Source organism: Phocoena phocoena, chromosome 15 (genome assembly GCF_963924675.1).
Source record: "Phocoena phocoena chromosome 15, mPhoPho1.1, whole genome shotgun sequence".
In the NCBI taxonomy this organism is placed as follows: Eukaryota; Metazoa; Chordata; class Mammalia; order Artiodactyla; family Phocoenidae; genus Phocoena; species Phocoena phocoena.
The window spans coordinates 28,929,740-28,951,049 of NC_089233.1; the positions used below are offsets into that span (position 1 = coordinate 28,929,740).

At 53.1% G+C, this 21,310-nt stretch overlaps 1 protein-coding gene across 1 annotated transcript in view; it reads left to right on the top strand.

Annotated features, from left to right (window-relative positions):
* The window catches only part of LOC136135307 (uncharacterized), a 181,196-nt gene that overhangs the window by 154,685 nt on the left and 5,201 nt on the right, over nucleotides 1–21,310 (top strand). The window contains exons 52-67 of the mRNA XM_065893207.1: nucleotides 79–192; nucleotides 293–421; nucleotides 1,047–1,208; nucleotides 2,582–2,746; nucleotides 5,602–5,770; nucleotides 6,189–6,373; nucleotides 6,602–6,694; nucleotides 6,846–7,050; nucleotides 8,329–8,513; nucleotides 8,595–8,692; nucleotides 10,919–11,103; nucleotides 13,771–13,976; nucleotides 14,110–14,290; nucleotides 15,046–15,155; nucleotides 15,463–15,579; nucleotides 15,724–15,865. Of these exons, the coding sequence (XP_065749279.1) occupies nucleotides 79–192; nucleotides 293–421; nucleotides 1,047–1,208; nucleotides 2,582–2,746; nucleotides 5,602–5,770; nucleotides 6,189–6,373; nucleotides 6,602–6,694; nucleotides 6,846–7,050; nucleotides 8,329–8,513; nucleotides 8,595–8,692; nucleotides 10,919–11,103; nucleotides 13,771–13,976; nucleotides 14,110–14,290; nucleotides 15,046–15,155; nucleotides 15,463–15,579; nucleotides 15,724–15,865 (2,446 nt within the window). The remainder of the gene's footprint in view (nucleotides 1–78; nucleotides 193–292; nucleotides 422–1,046; nucleotides 1,209–2,581; nucleotides 2,747–5,601; nucleotides 5,771–6,188; nucleotides 6,374–6,601; nucleotides 6,695–6,845; nucleotides 7,051–8,328; nucleotides 8,514–8,594; nucleotides 8,693–10,918; nucleotides 11,104–13,770; nucleotides 13,977–14,109; nucleotides 14,291–15,045; nucleotides 15,156–15,462; nucleotides 15,580–15,723; nucleotides 15,866–21,310) is intronic.

The following is a 21,310-nucleotide window of genomic DNA, read 5'->3' on the forward strand; positions in this document are numbered from 1 at the left end:
ACGCGAGCCGCAAGAGGAGGCACCGTCTCCACTCCCCATCTCTCTCCTCCGCCCGCCACTGGCCCCATCTCCTTGCAGGTACAGCTTGCCTGGAATGGAGGGCAGCCTGCGACTTTGCAGCTCACCTGGGCCGACAGGTCCTTGGCGCACAGCACCTCCTGGGATGGTTGCGTGGCCACCTCCCCGGGGCAGGTAGGCACTGGCTGCCCTGCTGAGCAGGCACGGGCCTCTCGCTAACTCTGAGCCCTGTGTTGCCCTCCCTCCCCCCAGTCACGTCCTCCATCCTCTTCAGCTCCAGGACACCTGGGGCCTGGGTGCCCTCAGGGCCTGTGGGGCCTTAACACAGACCCCAGCCGTGTTCAGCGAGTGGCTCGATCTCTCCTGGGACGGACGCCGGGTGCGGCAGAACCTGACGTATGAGGTGAGGCCTGGGGGGTTGGGGGTCCCCACCTGCTTCAGGAAGTGCCTGGCTCTGGGGCCCTAGGGTCCTGGGTGTAAGTGCTAGTTGTGCTGTGGATCCCGGGCAACTCATTTCTCCACTGTGAACCTTGGTTTTCTCATCTGTGAAATGGGTGCAGTAATCCTTCCCTGACTGGAGTGTAGTGAGAGCTCCGGGAGGTAAGGAAAGCAAGGCGCCCAGCATGAGGCAAGCACTTGGGGAGCAGACGGGGAAGGAGCTTGTGACGCCAGTGGGCTTCTGGGGAGGGGTGGGGGGAGGTCGGGAGGTCAGGTTTCCAGAGGTGTCAGGGTCAAGGTCTCTCCAGCAGCATCGCCTGCCTGGGGCTCCTGATGGGCTATGGAGAGACAGGGACAGCTAGCCCTGGAAGTCCCCTTGCCCCTTCTGGGTCTCCTTAGGCCCAGCCCCCCTCAGTCTCCCAACAGAAGTCCTGCTCAGAGTGTAAACGGTTGCTGTGGGGCCGACCAGGGCTCTGATGGTGGGATTTCTGGCATCTCCCTCCTCTTGTGAGGGTCTCCTGACTGCCGCTGGCCATGGGCACTCTCTCTTCTGGGACGAACCCCCATCCCACGGTGCCTTCTCCTTCCAGAGGCACCAGCCATCCCGCCCAGACAAGATCCGTGCAGAGGCCACACTGGAGCGCGTCCTCACGGCCTCCTGCACCACGCAAAGTTTCCAGGGAGTCATGGAGACTGACTATGCCCACTGGCTGCGCCATTCCCTGCATCTGGGGCTCTGCCACCTGCCCAGGGTGAGTCTGTCCCAGGGAGAGGCCCAGGGACCCTGGTGGTGAGGAGAGAGGAGGGTGCCCGCCCAGGTCAGGGGTGTGAGTGAGGGAGCTGGGTGCCATCATCACAGCTCTGCACATGCCACTGGGCGACCCTGGGCAGGGCTCTCTCCTCTCTGAACATCCAGTGTTTCATCTGAAGGATGGAAGATGCAGTTGGTTCCAGCATGTAGGGTGATTGTGAAATTTAAGATGTGACACTGGGAGAGTGCTCAACGCATAAACAAAAGCTGCTGCTTTCGTCGTTATTGTTAGGGGGCGGTGTTGGGAGCCCTGTCCCCCCAACATCCCCCCGAGTTTGTTAGCTGGTTGGTCTTTCCTGCATTCTTTCCACCTTTCCTTCCGCCCACCCACCCACCCATCTTCTCAACCATCCAAACATCCATCCGTCCATCTACCCACCCTCCCATCCTCCCTCCCATCCTCCCTCCCATCCCTCCATCCATTCATCCCTCCATCCTCCCATTCCCCACATCCCAGGGGTCAAACATTTTCTGTAAAGAGCCAGATGGTAAATATTTTAAGTCTTGCAGACCATATGGTCTCTGTTGCAACTCTGGCATTGTGTCATGAAAGCCACCATAGATGACATGTAAATGAATGGGTATGGCCATTCCCGATAAAAATCTATCTACGGGGACAGGCAGCGAGCCAGATTTGGCCCATGAGCCACAGTTTGCCAACCCCCAATCTGTTCATCCATTCAGAAAGCATTTGTAGGTCTTACCTCTGCCAGGCTCTGTTCTAGGTGCAGGGGCAAGGATGGTGAAAGGGACAGACGAGGTGCCTGCCCTCCTGAAGCTCACAGTCCAGTGGGTAGAAGAAGAAAAAACAGACAAGGTGCATGATGTGCAGTCAGGTGTGGTGAATGCTGTGAAGGAATGAAGCAGGGAGAGTGGACAGGGGATTGCAGGGGGCCTTGCTGACAAGTGCAAACTGCAGCGGGAACAGCCAGTGCAAAGGCCCTGTGGTAGGAGCATGCTTAGAGTGTTTGAGGAACACAGGGTGGCCCTTATAGAGAGAGCGAGAGGGCGAGGTTAGGAAGATAACGCAGACCCATAGGACCTGCCAAGGAGACCGGCTTCTCCTCTAAGCGCAATGGGAAGGCAGAGGCTTTGAGCCGGGTGGACAGTGTCTGATTTGCATTTTTTTAAAACTTAGCCTGGCCGCCAAGTGGAGGAGGGGCTGTGGGCTGGGGCAGGAATGGAGGCTGGGAGACCTGATAGGCTATTGTGACAGTCCTGGCATGAGGGATAGTAGCCTGGACCAGGGCATAGGGAGAGGAAGCTGTGCTCCTGCACCTCCCTGACCACTGACAGCCCACCCTTTCGTTCCAGGCCCTCTCGGTCTCCGGGGAGCACACCTTGGGCAGCGGTGGGCTTCTGCTACACTCCAAATGCCAGCTGGGCCTCGCCCCAGACCCAGACCACAGCCTGCACCTCAGCCTGACCCTCCGCAACCACAGCAGGCCCCGGATGCCTGACTTCTCCGGGGAGCTAGAGGTAAGGTGGCTGGGTCGGGGCTGCCCACCCCATAGGCAGGATACTCTGATGTCCCTCTGTCCCTCTCTGCCCAGTGGACCACCACTGCCTGGGTGGCCCTGCCATCTAGTGGCCAGTATTAGAACTGCAGACTGGCACCCTAGTGGGGACCTGAGCTTAACTGTAGGTGGGACCCACTGTGGCTGGCCCCCCCACCCTGAGCAGCTCCTCTGCTGCCCCAACATCAGCCCTTCTATAACCGAGAGGCAGTGGCTGGACTCCCAGGGTTTGAATCCCAGCCCAACCTCTTCCTGGCTAGCAACGTACTTCGCCTCTCTGTGCCTCAGTTCCTTCGCCTGTAAAGTGGCGGATAATCATTGCACCTACCCTACTTCCCATGGCATTAATATCGCAGGGATTAAGTATGTTAATATGTATAGATTGCGTAGAATAGTGCCTGATACAAAGCAGCCACTAAGTAAGTATTAGCTGCTATTATTATTAGCTATTATTGGCCGAGTCTTCTCCTACCCCTTCCACCTCCCAGCAGCCCAGGGAGGTAGAAGGGGACAGAGCTGGGTTCAATACCTGCTCTGCTCCCACCTGGCCAAGGGCTATTGGGAAGGGACCTCTTTGAGCCCCATTTCCTCATCTGTAAGTGGGGATCAGGTATATTTCACAGGGTGGTCAGTGGGGTTCTGGGCACCCCTCCCCTCCACCCACACAGCACGGGCATACGGGAGGTGCTCCATAAGTGCTGTCATCCACCCATCTCTGTGTCTCCCTGGCTGGGTGACCTTGACCTTGTGACTTTCCCTCTTCAAGCCTCAGTCTTCTCTGTCAAATGGGAACAAATCCCATGTCCTTCGCAGAATTGTTGGGAGGAAAAGAAACAGAGTTTGCACAGCACGTGCACACAGTAGGTGCTCATGAGATGGGATTTTCCTTCCAGCATCTAGCGCTGGATGAGGCATTTCTGTGTCTGGAGCTCACTCAGCTCCTGTTTCCGAGCCCAGCAGCAGTGGCAGTTTCAAAAGAGTTTTCCTTTCTGAGTTTCGCCAAGGCTGGCTCTCGTTTCCCCATTTGCCAGCCAGGCCCCCAGCCACTCCCGCACCTGTAATCCGGGTGCCCCAAGGCTCACTTCCCCAGAATCGGAGGACTGGGAGTGAGCCCCGTGGGGCCCAGCCCGCGGTGGGCGGCCAGGGAGTGGCTGGTCCTCCTGCTTCCAACCCGAGCATGTGCGCAGCTGGTTCTAACCGCTTCTCCCTTGCCCACCCCCTCTCTGCTTGCCCCATTTTGGGGTCCGTGGTGTGGAGAGAGGCCTTTCACAGCCTTGTTTGGTCTCTACACCAACCCGGTGGAGAAGAGGGACAGATTCGGGAGGTCAGGCACTCACCCCGGCTGCTGGGGTGCTCGCCACTCAGTGACAGTGACTAGGACGGACACCTCAGCTGTGGTCTGCAGGACACCCCCCCTCAGGCTCACCTCATGCACTGTGAAATCCCCTAAGGATTCCTGGGCTCCACCCCTCCCACCCACTTAGGAAACTGCATGTTCATTGAGCACCCTGAATTGGATTCCTAGGGCTGCTGTAACAAATTAGCCCCAACTCAGTGGTTTAGCACGACAGAAATTTCTTCTTTCACAGTTCTGGAGGTTAGAAATCTAAAATCAAGGTGTCAGCAGGGTTATGCTCCCTCCAGAAGCTCCAGGAAAGAAGCCTTCCTTACCTCTTCCAGCTTCTGGGGGCTGCCAGCAATCCAGGCGTTCCTTGGCTGTGGCGGCATTATTCCAATCTCTGTCTCTGTCTTCACATGGCCTTCTTATAAGGACACCAGTTATTGGGTTTAGGGCTCACCCTAATCCAGTATGACGTCATCGTAATTTTATTTCATCTACAAAGAACCTATTTCCAAATAACATCACATTTACAGGTACCAAGGGTTAGAACTTTAACAGATCTTTTTGAGGAATATAAGCCCATAACACACCACACACACACACACACACACACACACACACACACACACACACACACACACACACACACACTGATTCCTGATAAATTTTGAGAACCACCATTCTATATCTGATCTTATAGATTTTGAAACTGAGGCCCAGAGAGGGTAACACACTTACTCAAGGCTGCACAGCTTGTTAGCCGCAATATCTGGACTAGAATACAGAGCAGCTGAATTCAGGCCAGAGGTGGCTCCCCTCCCCTACAACGGCTTCTTAATCAGCCCATTGGCCTCCCCCCTGCAAGGTCTCCCTAGGGTTCCTTCTCTTAAGGCCTCTGAGGCTTTTCCTGCCTTTGCCCCACCCCATTCGAAACCCTCCTGTCTTGTGTCCCCTTCCCTCAAGGCTGGTGGCTGCAAGGGCTGGGATGAACTGCTCAGTGCCGGCCTTTATGCCAGGTGCTACCCACGATGTCTCCTTGAACTTGTGGAGACATTTGCAGTGGTTCTCAGGCAAACATGGAAAACCTGGCCTGTAGGTGGAGACACCTGGGCACTAGGAACGTAAAAATGCCAGTGCCCAGCCCCTCCCCCAATCAGTTAAGTCAGAATCTCTGGGGTGAGGCCTCGGCAGCAGGAATTCTTAAGCTACTTGGATGCTGTGCGCCGCGCTTGGTTAGGTCCCTGGATGTGGATTTTAATAAGCGTTTTCTGCAGTTGGTAGAATTCTGAGCCCTGTGGCAGGGGTGGAAGGTGGGGGGACCCAGTGCCCCTGAAGATGTGGAGGCGGGTGGGCATTGCCTTTTCCCTGCAGGTTCAACCTCACCCTCCTCAGCCACCTCTCCCTGGGCCCGGGGCCAACAGGGGCCAGAGGCCAGAGGCCAGGCTGCACTCAGGCCTCTGCCCTTCGCCTCCCAGCTCCGCGGCCCCAAGGCTCAGCAGTTTGGCCTGCTGGGTCGGGTCTCCACCTCAGCTTCTCGAAGCTTGGTCCAGCTGGAGGGAAACGTGGACGACGGGGACGAGAAAGTGAGGCTGTTGGTGTCCCGGGCCCCGAACTGCTTCCAGGCCTCGGTGGCCCACAAGGAAGGTGAGTGGAGGTACTGGTGTGGCTCAGCGGCCTGGCCAAGGCCCCAGCTTGGCCCAAGAGTGGACAGAGATTGGGGTGCTGAGAGCTTGAAGTCAGAGGAAACCCTGGTAGGACTTGGTGGCACCCCCAGCTTGGAGGTGATGATGGACTTCCTGTGGTCACCTGTGGTGCCAGGAGAGGCTGGGTAAGTCTGGACCAGAGGTGGGTGTGGGCTGGGGGATGGGGAAGAAACCAGGTTTCAGGGGTTTGGAGGTTGATTTAGGCAGCTCAGTTCAAGGCCCTCAAATCCTTGGGCATTTGAGACTCTGCCTGTGGGCAGTGGGGAGCTACAGAAGGCTGTGGAGAGAGGGAGGAGTGGGCAGCTGGGAGGCAGATGGACGAGTCCTGGGTACAACGGTGGGTCCCTTCCTGGCCCCAGGGAGCCAAGAGGAGAGTGTGGTGCTGCGGGCATGTGCTCACAGGCGGACTGCGGAGGTGGAGGCCCTGCTCCAGGACAGCGGGCAGCCCATCCAGCCCCTGGGACGCCTGACCCTGCAGGCTGCCAACCAGAGCCTCCGCTTGGCTGCATACGGCTGCCAGGGGACCCTGCTGGGCCACGTGGAGGTGAGAGGGCCAAGGGCTGGGGGGAGGGGTGTTATTCCTACCCACCCACCCCCACCCTGCCCGGGCAGAGGCCACAGGACCAGGATCCCTAAGTCCAGGAGTACCAAGGAAACCAGAGGCAGACAGCCCATAGTATGGCCAACACATCCTTGGGCGTTGCTGCTGGCACCGAGAGCATTCTGTCCACTTCATTCCCATGAGGCCCAGCCTGTCCCTCTGTGTCCGCAGTCCAGGGTGGCTGCTCTTGGGTCCCAGGTGCAAGCCCGGCTGGAGGAGAAGATCCATGGCTTGGACGCCTACGTGAGAAGGTTCCAGCGCCTGGTGGGTAGAGTGCGCTGTGATGTCGGGGGCACCCTTGGAGAACGGGAGGGAGCGTGAGGCTGTGGGGGGTCACCCCTCTGGCTTGTCCCGGGCCTCCCTCATGGACGTGAGGGTCTTCTGGAGCTTTCTGTGCCCCCGTTCCCCTGCCCAGGTGCAGCCGGCGGGCGCCCTGGATGGTGCGGCAGGCTCCCTTCTGCAGCTGTGCCAGGCGGGGCTGGGGGCCGTGCGGGAGAGTGGCCGCGTGGTGGCCGCGCTGTGGGACCAGAGCCGGGCCAGGCAGGGGCTGACACATCACGTGCCGCTCTACCTGGAGAGGCTGCAGGCAGGGCTGGAGCAGCTGCGGGATGAGCTGGAACGTGAGTGCAGGAGACAGGGCGTGACCCTGCACCCAGATCCACACCTGATCCCAGGGCCCCCGACCCCAGGTCCCTCACACTCGGCCTGCGGTACTGGTTCAACCAGAAAGGCCACCTGATTTCTGGCAGGCCTGCAGCCCAACTTCCTTTAGACCCTCTGCCTCATTTCTCATGGATCTAGAGCCTTCAGACTTTTGGAACAGTGTCCATTCTTGTCAGTCTCCAAGCTCATATCCCTCGTGCCTGCTGCCTTATCTCTTCTGGGACTGCTGCCCAAGTTTCTTCAGTCCCCGCCTGATTTCTTTTGGCTATATAGCTTTACTTCTATCAGGCCCACTGTCATAGATTCTAGGGCCTATTTCTGGTTCTGTGATAAGCACCAGTGAGACCGTGCGGGTCGTGAAGGCTGCTGTCCCGAGCGCCCTCCTGGCGGTGCTGGGACGCCCCAGCCTCTCCCAGGAGCACCAGGGCTGACAGCTGGCCCAGCAGGGAGCCCCAGGACCCTGCCCCGCACCAGGGCGGCCATCCCTCTGACTGGCCAGCGCTCGGGCCAGACAGGCTATTAAATGTACTCTCACCCCTGCTTGTGTCCCTTTGTCAGAATCCCAGGGCCACCCCCAGCCTCGTGATTCACTAGGACTCACAGCTCTCAGGACATAGTTGCACCCACGGCTATGATTTGCTACAAGGACAGGATACAGAGCCAGGTGGCGGAGGGACAGGTGCAGGGGAGGTTCTAGGGAGACCAAGCACGAGCTTCCAGACTCCTCTCCCAGTGGGGGCACACAGGACTCCCTCCACTCCCCCAGCTTTGAATTGTGACAACATGTGTCAAACGCTGTCTGCCCGGGGAGCTTCTTAGAGACCCTGCGTCCAGGCTTCTCACTGGGGGCTGGTCACGTAGGAGCCTCTGCCTGGCACAGACCAACATTCCAGACTCGCAGAAGGGGGTGTTCGGCGTAAACCACATTGTTCGTGCAATCCAGGCACAGTGAGGCCCTCTTATCAGGTCTGGGAATGGTGGGAATCCCCCGGAATCCAGCCAGGGCTGACCCTGTGAACCGGCCTTGCAGTTGGACAGTCTCAGGCCTGCCGGGCTAACTCTTTTCCAGTCTCTAGTGCCACCACCTCATTCCAGGTCACAGGCCCTACTTCTTTCCTGGAGGCCCGGGTCGCCGGGGGGCTGGTTTTCCTGTGTGGGCCTGGGATGCGGGTAGCAGCATCTCACCTGCCACCAGGACCGGGAGGCCTCACGGTGGGTGCTGGCTGCCTTTGCAGAGCCCCTGGCCACGCTGAAGGACGCCTACTTGGAGGTGACAGTGCAGCCCCTGGACAAGGTGTGGCAGGAGCGGGCCGAGGAGGCCGTGCAGCGGCTGCAGGCCTGGGTGTCCGGGACGCCGGGGACCTGGGGGTCCGGGCCCATCGCAGCGGCGCTGGAGGCCACGAGGGGCGCCCTGGAGCTGGTGAGGTGGGGTGAGGGGAAGGGAGGCGGCCCTGCAGGCAGGGATGGCCCTGATGGCTCTCACTGCCCCCACCTGCTCCAGGCCACCCACCAGATGCTGTCTTGGGCTGAAGCTGTGTTCTCACAGGCACTGAGGCGGCTCTGCAAACCCTTGCTGGACCTGTACAGCTTCTCAGCCAGGTAACTTGTCCCCTCTGGGGTCCTGCCCCACGCCAGGCACACCCTCCGTCTCATCTGCTCCCCTGACAGCCCTTCCATAGAGACATTTTTAGCCCCATTTTACAGATAAGGAAACTGAGGCTTATTCTTCATTCCGTGGATATTTTATGAGCACTCTTTGAGCAGGTGCTGTTTTAGGTTTGCAGACGCAGCGGCGAGTAGGATAGATCCTGGCCCTCACGAGGGCCATGGCTGAGCAGGGAGACGGTCACTGAACACAATGACCAGGTTATCTACCCTCAGGGGCGGCAGGCCTTCCTATAAAGGGCCTGAGAGTGATGTGTTCAGGATTTGTAGCCCGATGGTCTCTCACGTAGCCTTCATTTTTTGGTTTTGTTAAGAATCCTTTAAACAGTAAAAGCCATCCTTAGCTTGCAGGCCATTCCAAAGCAGGACACAGGTTGGAGTCGGCCACGGACCACAGTCTACCGACCTCTGAGCTAGTATGTTAGGTACCAAGTGCTACAGAAAAAAAAAAGGCAGGACATGTGGGTTGATGGGGGCATTTTATTTTTATTTTTTAAATCTTTTTGTTTATTTTGGCTGGGGGGCACGCGGGATCTTAGTTCCCCAACTAGGAATCCAACCCGTGCCCCCTGCAGTGGAAGCGCAGAGTCTTAACCACTGGACCGCCAGAGAAGTCCCCGATGGGGGCATTATAAAGAGTGAGGCTGTGGTTGGCTTCAGTGAGAAGGTAGCATTTGAGCAAGGGCTTGAGGGGTGAGGGAGTGAGCCGGGTGCACATCATGGGAAGAGCGTTCCAGGCGGAGGGCACAGCTGGTGCAAAGGCCCAGGGGTGGGAGTGCACTTCCTGCTTGAGGAATCTGAAGGAAGCCAGGGGGCTGGAGTGGAGAGTGGAGGAGTCCGGGGGGTAATGGGTTCCGGGCAGCCTGAGGCCTTTGTCTCTTACTCTGAAATGGGAACACACAGGAGATTTTGAGCTGAGGAAGGACATGATCTACCTTTCATCTAAAAAGATTCCTCTGGCCCCAGTGTTGAGAATAAAGACTGGGGGCAGGGAGGGGGATAGAAACAGGGAGCCCAGTTTAGAATGGTCCAGGCGAGATGGGAGAGTAGCTGCGCCAAGCAGTGGCAGCCGTGGAGGGGGTGCGAGGCAGTCAGGTTCCGGGTGTTGTAAGGACAAGCCTGTAGGACTGGTTGACAGATTGGATGTAGGTGGTGAAAGAGAAGAGCCAGGGATGACTCCCAGGGTCTTGGCTTTGATGACTGGAAGGATGGAGGGTCCATCTACGGAGTAATGGGGATGACTGGTGTGCAGGGAGCAGCTTGGAGCTCTGTTGGTTTCCTGTGGCTACCATAGCAAATTACCACAAGTTCAGTGGCTTAAGCGACACAGATGTGTTCTCGTGTAGTTCTGGAGGTCAGAAATTCAAAATGAATGTCAGGTTCCTCCGAGAGGCTCAGGGGATAGCCCTTCCCTTCCCAGCCCCTGCAGGCTGCCTGCTTGCCTCGGCTCGTGGCCCCCACCTCCATCTTCAAAGCCAACAGGGCAGCATCTTCTCCCCTCTGACTGTTGTCTTTATATCTTCTCTCTGACCCTCCTGCCTCTCTTATAAGGTCCATTGTGATTCCATTGGCCACCTGGAAATCTGTCTCAAAATCTTTAGTGTAGTCACACCTGCAAAGTCCCTTTGGCCTCCTAAGATAACACAGTCATAGGTTCCAGGGACTTGGGCATCTTTGGGGCTGTTGCTCAGCCTGCTGTGGTGGGAGTGGATGGTCTGGAGCTCTTTCCGACCTGCTGAGTTTGAGACGCCATCAGGACACCCCACTGAGGCAGCTTTCTGAGGCCTGGGCCGTAGAGCAATTTGGAGGTTTTGGAGGAGTCACTGGCCCTGAAGGAGCAGCAGAGCCAGCTTCAGGGACAGGCCTGAGGAGCCCCTTCCCCGCACAGGCCGGAGGCCCCGCCAAGGCACATACGTTCAGGCCCCTGGCAGGAGATCAGATGCCTGCGTCCTTAAGATAGGACAGTCATTTCTACCCCCAGCCTCCACCTCGTTGTGCCACCTCCCCAAACAAAGCCTGTGCCCTCCCTAAGAGGCTGATGTTCCGTGGAGGTCAGCTTGCACCGGACCCTTACAGGGCCATCCTGCGGCTGCGGAAAGTGAGGCTCCGACAGGCACGACTTGTGCTGGGGGTCTCCCAGCTCCTCTGTGCTCCCTCCAGGGACCACTCAGTGGTGGTGACACTGCCGATGCTGCCTGCAGGGGACGAGCCCCTGGACGTGGCCCGGGTGACCAGCCACCTGGTGGAGGAGAAGCTGCTGCGGCCACTCCGAGAGCTGTATGGGACCAGCGTGCTGGCCGAGTACCACCGGCTCAAACGCCGTCTGCTGGGGGCCCCCTCTGGATGTGAGTCCTACACCGCCCTCCTCCCCGGGACCCCTCTACCCTTTGGAACGTGGCAGCAGGACCTGGCAGGGCCAGATAGACAGTGGGACCATCCGCCCAGTAGTACAGTAGCATTGTAGTACTGGGCCCATCTGATCCCAGGCTGATTCCAGAGGTTACTGGGCTTCCCAACGTCAAACAGGATGAGGGTTGGGCTGCAGATCCAGGCTTTTGTCCAGAAAGTAAAAGCCTGAGCCTGGAACCCAGCGCGGAGGCGTGGCGAGGGACTGAGGGCCAGGGCCAGCTCCCTCCAGGCAGACTCTGCAGGAGAAGCACCAGGCAGACCTCCAGTTGCAGCCGGAAGGCCACTAATTGAGTCCAGACTGTCCGTCAGGCAAGGCCTGGAGCCACAGGCGGTGCTGGGACCAGACACAGCTCTGGGGGCCCTGGGGGCTTGGAGCCCCTGGAGTTTGCATCCGCTGCCCTGAGCGTGATCTGGTGAGTCTCCTCACCTCTCTGTCACCTGGAGGGGGCAACGTGGCTCACTGGTGTGGTAACGGGTGTGTGCCTTTGGTGCCTGGCAGGGTCTCGAGTCAGTGGGAAAGCTTGGCAAGGACTGGTATGTAGCATCGGGTCTTGTGATCTCACAGGTGGGAACGCGGAGGCTTGGGCAGGTGGGAGCCCCCCCCCCCCACCAGAGTCTGGGGTACTTGTCCGCTAGGCAGCGTGGCGACTGGAAACAGCCTGGTCTTTGGGTTCCATGCGTGCGACCTGGGACCGGCCTGTGACCTTCAGCTCTGACATCTGACAAGGGGCTCCTAGGACCCTCCTCGTGAGGCCATCATGGGCTGGCACGGGCCAGCAGCTGCCGGGTACCTGGCCTGGGCGTGTGTTCAACGGGTGGGGCTCCTCTTACCCGACCCCCACACAAGCCTCTGCTCCGCAGCAGCGCTGGCTCAGGGGGTCCGAACTGCCCTCTCTCGGGCCACCTCCTGCCCACCGTGAAGAGGGCTGGGCCTGGCCCACGTGGCACCTCCCTCCTGTTGGATGGAGCCTTTGGCCGTACTTTTTTTTTTTTTTTTAATGAAGACATTTGACTTTTGTGGGGGCATTCTGTTGTTTCTTTTTGACAAAAATATTTATTATTTGGCTTCATTGGGTCTTAGTTGTGGCATGCAGGATCTTTCGTTGCAGCGCACAGGCTTCTCTCTAGTTGTGGCACGTGGGCTCCAGAGCACACGGGCTCAGTAGTTGTGGCACGCGGGCTGTCTAGTTGTGGTGTGAGGGCTCAGTAGTTGCAGGGCATGGGCTTAGTTGCCCCATGGCATGTACGATCTTAGTTCCCTGACCAGGGATCAAACCCGCATTCCCTGTGTTGGAAGTGCAGAGTCTTAACCACTGAACTGCCAGGGAAGTCCCTGTGTCATATTTTAGATTCCACATACAAGTGGTATCATGATAACCTCTAGTTGCATCCATGTTGCTGCAGATGGCATTATTTTGTTCTTTTTTATGGCTGAGTAGTATCCCATTGTATATATGTACCACATCTTTATCCATTCATCAGTCAATTTAGGTTGTTTGTTTCCATGTCTTAGCTATCGCAAATAATGCTGCTGTGAACATAGCGGTGCGTGTATCTTTTTGAATTAGAATTTTGTCTGGATATATGCCCAGGAGTGGGATTGCTGGGTCATATGGTAGTTCTGTTATTAGTTTTTTAAGGAAGCTCCATACTGTTCTCTGTAGTGGTTGTACCAATTTACATTCCCACCAGCAGTGTAGGAGGGTTCCCTTTTCTCCACATCCTCTCCAGCATTTGTTATTTGTAGACTTTTTAATAATGGCCATTCTGACCAGTGTGAAGTGGTACCTCATTGTAGTTTTGATGTGCATTTCTCTAATAATTAGCGACGTTGAGCATCGTTTCATGTGCCTATTGGCTATTTGTATGTCTTCTTTGGAGAAATGTTTGTTTATGTCTTCTGCCCATTTTTCGATTGGGTTGTTTGTTTTTTTAATATTGAGCTGTATGAATTGTTTGCATATTTTGGAAATTAAGCCCTAGTTGGTCTCATCGTTTGCAAATATTTTCTCCCATTCTGTAGCTTGTCTTTTCGTTTGTGATTTCCTTTGTTGTGCAAAAGCTTGTAAGCTTGGTTAGGTCCCATTTGTTTATTTTTGGTTTTATTTCTGTTGCCTTGGGAGACTGCAGGTTGCCCATTTAAAGTGTCTGATTCAGTGGCTAGTATGCCTCCATCACCACAGTCAATTACAGAACCTTCATCACCCCAAAAAGACACCCTGCATCCCTTAGCTCTGTGTCCCCATCCCTCAGCTATACCCCCAGTCTACTTTCTGTCTCTGTGGATTTGCCTGTTCTGGACACCGCGTATGAATGGAGTCACGTAACACGTGCCCTTTGATAACGGGCTTTTCACTCAGCGCAGAGTTTCTGAGGTTCGTCAGTGTTGGAGCGTGCATCACACCTCATTCACCTTAGGGGACCCCTAGAGCTCAAGTCATCTTGAAGCCAGAGGTTCTTGGGGACAGACCCCACTCCCCACGTGGGCTGCCCATGAGGAGATGGGCCAGGGAGCAGGCTCTGGACAGGCTGGGCTGCCCCGTGGGCTCAGGTCCCAGGCACAGCGGGCCCCACTCCCCCTGCGTCCGGCCTCTTCTCTGCAGACCACGCTGTGGTGGCTGGCACCAGGCATGTGGTGACCTTCGACGGCCAGGTGTGGGGCATCAGTGCCCGCTGCGGCAGCCTGCTGCTGGCCAAGGACTTCGCTCACGACACATTCTCACTGACGCTAAACCGGGCGGGCTCGGGGCTCACGTCCCTGACCGTGGAGTTGAACCACACCACCCTCGTCCTCTACCCCGGCCTGAAGGTGAGCCTGCAAGAGCGGGGGGGGAGGGCGGGGGGCACGTTGCCCAGACACTTTCCTGCCTCCTGTCACGTCCACACACCTGTGCCCTGTGGAGACTGTCACCTGTCCTGCTCAGCCCCTGTCTGGCCCACAGACCTACAGGCTGTACAACTCCTCCCTGCCTGGGGAGAGCTGTCTGGACCTGGATCTGCCTCCCGCCAAGACCAGGAGGAACAACGTCCCCAGGATCGAGCTGACCAGTGAGGACGGTGTCTCTGTTGTCTGTGACCTCCACGCCAGCCTCTGCAGCCTGACTCTCAGCGTCTGGCAGCACGGTGGGTCTGGGCCCCCAATGGCGGCCTCTGAGCCAGTGCGGTCAGCTTCCAGGGCTGAGACTGACAGATCCCAGTGGGCAGCACTCCGAGTCCTTGGGAGGCTGTGGGCAGGAGGCCCAGGGACACTCTTGGGCCTCTGCTGCTCCTCGGGGCTGACAACCCAAGTGGGTACCAGAACAGCCCAAACAGCTCAGAACTGGAAGAGGGTCAAAGGCCATCTCTCCCGGCTTTGATCACGTCCAGCACTGGGACAGCCCCTACTCCAGCGGCAGCGCAACTCTGGGTGCAGCCCCGCTGGTTGGCCACTTGCCCCGTTTCAGGCGCTGCAGTGCGCACAGCCTGCTCCTCACGTGATCCTCCCGCTGCTGTCCTCTGGGACACGTGACATGACCCAGGCTAATTTACGGGCCCCCCCACTCCTCCAGCCACAAACATCAGGGCCCGGCTTTGAGCCCAGAGCTCTGACCCCACGTTCTGCCCCCTTCTCTGGGACGTGCCGCTCCCCTTGATCTGGTTGGGCAGCCCCAGGAACACTTGTAAAGAGCTTGCATCCTGACCACTCGGGATGGGGCTGGTGGATGGGGGAGGGAACAAATGCTTTTCTCAGTCCTTTTTCCCCTCTCCCTCTGGTGAAGTTTCAGAGCCAGGACTGGTGTTGGGGGGTCAGGCGTGGAGGGTGCAGGGTCTGGCCATGCCCCCCCCCCCACCCCGCCAACCCTGGCCAGCAGGCTCTCACAGCCTTTCCTGCCCCACAGGCCTGTCCGCTGGCCTTCTGGGCACCAATGACAACGAGGCAAGCAATGAGCTGATGCTGCCGGACGGCACGGTGGCCAGCAGCCTGGAGGAGGTCACCCCCGCCTGGCAGGTGAGCTGGCTAGCCAGCCCTCCCTCCCTCAGGGCCGGGCATCATCACTAGGACGCTGTGGCTGGAGAGGGGAACAGGTGTGACCCAGGCGCGCCCCGGAGAGGGAAGCCTCTGTGTGGATTGGCCGTGGACCTGAGGAGGGTGGGGCCCCCACCTCCGAGGCTCCTGGGCCTGCATGTTCCCCACCTGCAGGGAACCTCTCAGTCCGAGGGGGTGGTGGTTCCCTCCTGGGGCTGCAGCCCCCAGTGGAGCTGCCTGGAGAAAGGAGGTCCAGGCAGGAGCCTGAGTCTTGGGTTCGTCTCCCCAGGTGGGTGGTGACTGCAGGGCCATGGAGAAGACTCGGCTGGCATGCCCGGTACAGAGCCTCACCTGCCGGGCCTTCTTCCAGGACCCCCGCTCCAGCCTGGGGAACTGCTTCGGGGTGGTGAGTGTGCAGCTGCAGAGGCCACTCGGCAGGGGGACTGCAGGACAGAGAAGGCCCTTGCCCTGATCGAGCCTATAGCCCTCCTCTGTGCTGCTCCCCAGGGTGTGGTGGGCAAGGACACTGACTATGGGTGCTGGATTTCAGGTGGACCCCACACCCTTCCTCAGCCTATGTGTCCAGGACACCTGTGGCACCCAGGAGCGCCAACCTGCCTGCAACCTGGCGGCCGCCTACATCCACCTGTGTGCCCGGGGCTTCGTGCCCCTGGACCCTCCTCCACAGTGCGGTAAGCAGTCTGACCCCTGCCTGGGGGCGGAAGGTTGACCTCTGCCTTCCATCCCAGAGGGAAAACCAATTCTTTTCTCTTAGCTTCCGCCGAGAGGACAGGCACTCAGTTATTGTACAGTGAGCTAAGAGTCAAAGCAAAGTTATGTGTGAAGGAGTACTTATTAAGAAAGAGAAAAAGAGGGCCACAACCTCCACCTTCCACCCCAGGTCCAGTGAGCCCTGTGACATACAGCACAGGAGACGAGAGCTCGGGGAGGTCAGGCAGCTATGAAGTCGGCTGCTGAAAACTCAGAACCACAGACTTGCTGTTAGGGGATGTGAATGCACACGCCCTACAAGGTCTGGGAACCCCTGGGCACACCTGAAACCAAGGTCATGCATGATTCCCACGGCTGAAGTCCCACTACACAGACACAGAAGTTGGCGACTGCAACAAACAACAGCAGTGGACCCCCGATAACAGAGCAATTATTCATGAACCTCGCAAAAGAACAGTTAGTAGTAGTAGCTACTGGGAGGAGGAGTGGGTGTGACTACAACAGGGTGGAAAAGGGAGATGTTTGTGGTGATGGAACAGTTCTGTATTTTGATGGTGGTAGTGGTTACATGAATCCTCACCTGTGACAAAGTGTCATAGAACTATACACACACACATTCTACCAATGTCTGGGTTTTGATATTGTACTATAATTATGGAAGATTTAACCATTGGGGGAAATGGGATGAAATATATACAGGACACTCTGTACTATCTTTGAACTACCTGCAATTCTATAATTATTTTAAAATAAAAAGGCTTTAAAATTAAATATAAAACATCAGAGTCACAGTTTTATAGGCAAGTTGTAATAATTTACTATAACTGTTCCAGAGTATAAAAAGGAAACCTTCCTCTTCCTACCTCATTTTAAATTTTAATGAAGTTAGTGTTATCTTATGGGAGACAAAAACCCGAGGACAATACAAGAGGAAAGTTAGAAGCCCAACTGCAAACGCGAACGTAGATGTTACTAATATGTTAGTGAAATTCAAAAATACGTTGAGACATAAGCTAAGAAAACATCTTAACCAATTGGAAGTAATCTCTGGAACCCAAGGATGGTATTTAAGAACAGTGTACTAAAGTAGGCAATTTAAACTAGCTGATTCAAAACAGTCCTTCTGGTGGGCTATCTAATAATGTTAAACAAGATAGAGAAAATGGGGTACTGGAAATATCTGGATCAAAATCCAGGGGAAGACAGGAGAGTGACATCAACAGGTGGCAGGCTAGGAATCTACAAATCCTCAGTCCTCCATGGAAACACTGAATATAGAACAATATATGGACCAAAGTAGCTTTGTGAGAACCTAGAAACCAGTTCAGCAGCAGCAACAACCAAGTGACTGCCTGCCTGAGAAAACGTCTCACTCTAAATGCAGGAAATTTCATGGCATTTGTGCTTGCCTTCCACAATACAGTTTTGAAGAAGCCAGCTAGCTCCTGGCTCATCCCTTGGGAGGGAAGGAAAGGAGTGGAACTTGCTTGCAATGTTCTGACTTGTCTGGGACCTGCCAGAGGAACAGGTCTCTCTTGACTTAGTGACGATGAGAATGGTGGCATAGTTTGGATATCATGTGGGTGATTGCTGAAAGCAGGAGTGGGTGCTGCTGCCAGAGGCAGCTGCAGGGAGTCTGCAGTCCTGTAGGTGACTGGGAGCAAGACTTTGGACAGAGGAATACAATACTATATCTAAGCCCCTGAGAAGAAGCAGGGGTGAAAGCTGGGGAAATTAGGACATTTAAAAGCAGCTGTGTCTACTGGGGATGTGGAGTTAAAGCACACACTCAGGCCCAGGGAAGATGCGCCCAAAGTATTTGAGAGAACCCTGAGCTTTCATACTAGGTTGATTAGTGAAGGCCTTCCCCTGCACAGGGACAGTCTGCAAAGAATGGGAGAGGTGGATGTCTTTTCAAATGCCCAGTTCCAACAAAAGATGACAAGACATACAAAGAAATGGTGAGATAGGGCCCATTCAGAGGAACACAGTAAATCTCCAGAAACTAACTCTCAAGAAACATAGGCCCCTTATTGACAGGCTTTAAAACAACTGTCTTAAATATGCTCAGTCAGATGAAGGAGAAGAAAGATGGCAGACAACTAAGTGAAATCAGGAAAACAATATATGAGAAAAATGAGAATATCAACGAAGATGTAGAAATTACAGTAAACAAATTCTGGAGGTGAAAAATGCAATTTGTGCTGTCTTCAAGAGACTCACTTTAGATCTAAGGACACACACAGGTTGAAAGTGAAAGGATGGAAAAAAATATTCCATACAGATAGTAACCAAAAGAGAGCACACTTTCAATAATGGATAGAACAACCAAAGAGAAGATCAATAAGGAAATAGAGAATTTGAACAACATTGAAGATCAACCAGACCTAGCAGATATATACAGAACACTCCGCCCAACAGCAACAGAGTATCCATTTTTGTCAAGTGTACATTGAACATTCTCCATGATAGACATTAGATAGATAGATATTAGGCCATAGAACAAGTCTTAATAAACCTCTAAAAACTGAAATCATACAAACTATTTTCCAATTACAATGGAAAGAAACTAGAAATAGCAGACAGAAAACTGGAAAAATCACAAATTGTACAAAATTAAACAGCACACTCTTAAACACCCAATGGGTCAAAGAAATCACAAAATAAATTAGAAAATATCTTGAGACAAATGAAAACAAAAACACAACACACCAAAACTATGGAATTTAGAGAAAGCAGTGCTACTAAGGAAATGTACAGCTGTAAATCCTCACATTACAAAAGAGCTCAAATCAACACCCTAACTTTACTCCTTAAGGATCCTGGAAAAGAACAAATCAAACCCAAAACTAGCAGAAGGAAGGAAATCATAAAGATGAGAAAGTCAACAAAACCAAAAGTTGGTGTTTTGAAAAGATCAACAGAATTGACAAATCTTTAGCTAGACTGACTAATAAGAAAAAAGAAGACTCAAGTAAGTAAAATCAGAAGTGAAATAGGGAACATGACAACTGATTTTTACAGAACCAAAAAGGATTATAAGAGAGTACTATAAACACTTGTGTGACAACAAATTGGACAATCTAGATGAAATGGATAAATTCCCAGAAACATATTACCTGCCAAAACTGAATCACGAAGAAACAGAAATCTGAAAAGACCTAAAACTAGCAAGCAAATTGAATCAGTAATCAAAAACCTCCCAACAAAGGAAAGCCCAGGACCAGATGGCTTCACTAGTAAATTCTACCAAGCATTTAGAGAATTGAAACCAAGCCTCCTCAAACTCGTACAAGAAACTGAAGAGGGGAGCTCCCCTGGTGGCGCAGTTGTTGAGAATCTGCCTGCCAATACAGGGGACATGGGTTCGAGCCCTGGTCTGGGAAGATCCCACACGCTGCGGAGCAACTAGGCCCGTGAGCCACAACTACTGAGCCTGCGCATCTGGAGCCTGTGCTCTGCAACAAGAGAGGCTGCGATAGTGAGAGGCCCGCGCACCGTGATGAAGAGTGGCCCCCACTTGCCACAACTAGAGAAAGCCCTCACACAGAAATGAAGACCCAACACAGCCAAAAATAAATAAATAAATTTAAATTATATTAAAAAAGAAAAACTGAAGAGGGAACATCTTCAAATCCATTTTATGAGGCCAGAATTATCTTGATACCAAAGCCAGACAAAGACACTTCAGGAAAACTACAGAACAATATCCCTGATGCATATAGATGCAAAAATCATCACACACAAAAAAAATACAGTTGGCCCTCCATATCTATGATTTCCACATCCACAGATTCAATCAACCACGGATTGAAAATATTTGAAAAAAAATCCAGAAAGTTCCAAAAGCAAAACTTGAATTTGCTGCATGCTGGCAACTATTTACATAGCATTTATATTGTATTAGGTACTATAAGTAATCTAGAGATGATTTAAACTATACAGGAGAATGTACATAGGCTGTATGCAAATATTATGTCACTTTATATAAGGGACTTTATATAAGGGACTTTAGCATCCACAGATTTTCGTATCCATGGAACCAATCCCCGTGGATACTGAGGAACAACTGTACTGGCAAACAGAATTCAAGAGCACATTAAAAGGATTATATACCATAACTAAGTGGGTTTATTCCTGAAATGCAAGGATGGTTCAACATAGGAAAATCAATGTAATACACCACATTAAAAGAATGAAGGAAAAAAAAAACCATGACCATCTCAACTGATGTAGAGAAAGCATTTGACAAAATTCAACACCCTTTCATGATAAAAACACTCAACAAACTAAGAATAGAAGGAAACTACCTCAACATAATAAAGGCCATATTTGACAAGCCCATAGATAACACCATATTCCATGGTAAAAGACTGAAAGCTTTTCCTCTAAGATCAGGAGAAGACAAGGATGCCTACTTTTGCCACTTCAATTTAAAGTAGTATCAGAAGTCCCAGCCAGAACAATAGGTCAAGAAAAAGAAACAGAAAGCATCCAAATTGGAAAGAAAGAAGTTATCTCTGTTCTCAAATGACACAATCATATATATCTAAAAAACCATGTATATGTAGAAAATACTAAAGCTTAAAAAAATTTAAAGACCTATTAGAATTAGTAAACAAAGTTGCAGAATGTAAGTCAACACACAAAAAACAATTGTGTTTCTATACACTAATGAGCATTCCATTCCAAAAAGGAAATTAAGAAAATAATTCCATTTACAATAACATCAAAAAGAATAAAATACTTAGGAATAAACTTAACCAAAGAGGTGAAAAACTTATACACTGAAAAGTACAAAGCACTGCTGAAAGAAATTAAAGAGGATACAAATAAATGGAAAGATATCCCATGTTCATGGATTGAAAGACTTAATATCATTAAGATATTAATACTACTCAGTGATCTACAGATTTAACGCAATCTCTGTCAAAATCCCAATGGCTTTTTTTGCAGAAATATAAAAACCTACCCTAAAATTCATACAGAATCTCAAGGGGGCCCCAAGTAGCCAAAGCAATCTTGAAAAAGAACAAAGTTAGAGGTCTCACACTTCCTGGTTTCAAAACTTTTAACATAAGCTACAGTAATCAAAACACTGTGGTACTGGCATAAAGACAGACATATAGACCAAAGGAATAAAATAGCCCAGAAATAAACCCTTGCATATATGGTCAAATAATTTTTGACAAGTATGTCAAGACCATTCAATGGAGAAAGTATAATCTTTTCATCAAACAGTGCTGGGAAAATTGAATATCTACATGAAAAGAATGAAGTTGGACCCTTACCTTACACCCTATAAAAACATTAGCTCAAAATAAATCAAATACATAAATATAAGAACTAAAACTATAAAACTCTTACAAAAAAACAGGGGGAAAGCTTCATGACATTGGATTTGG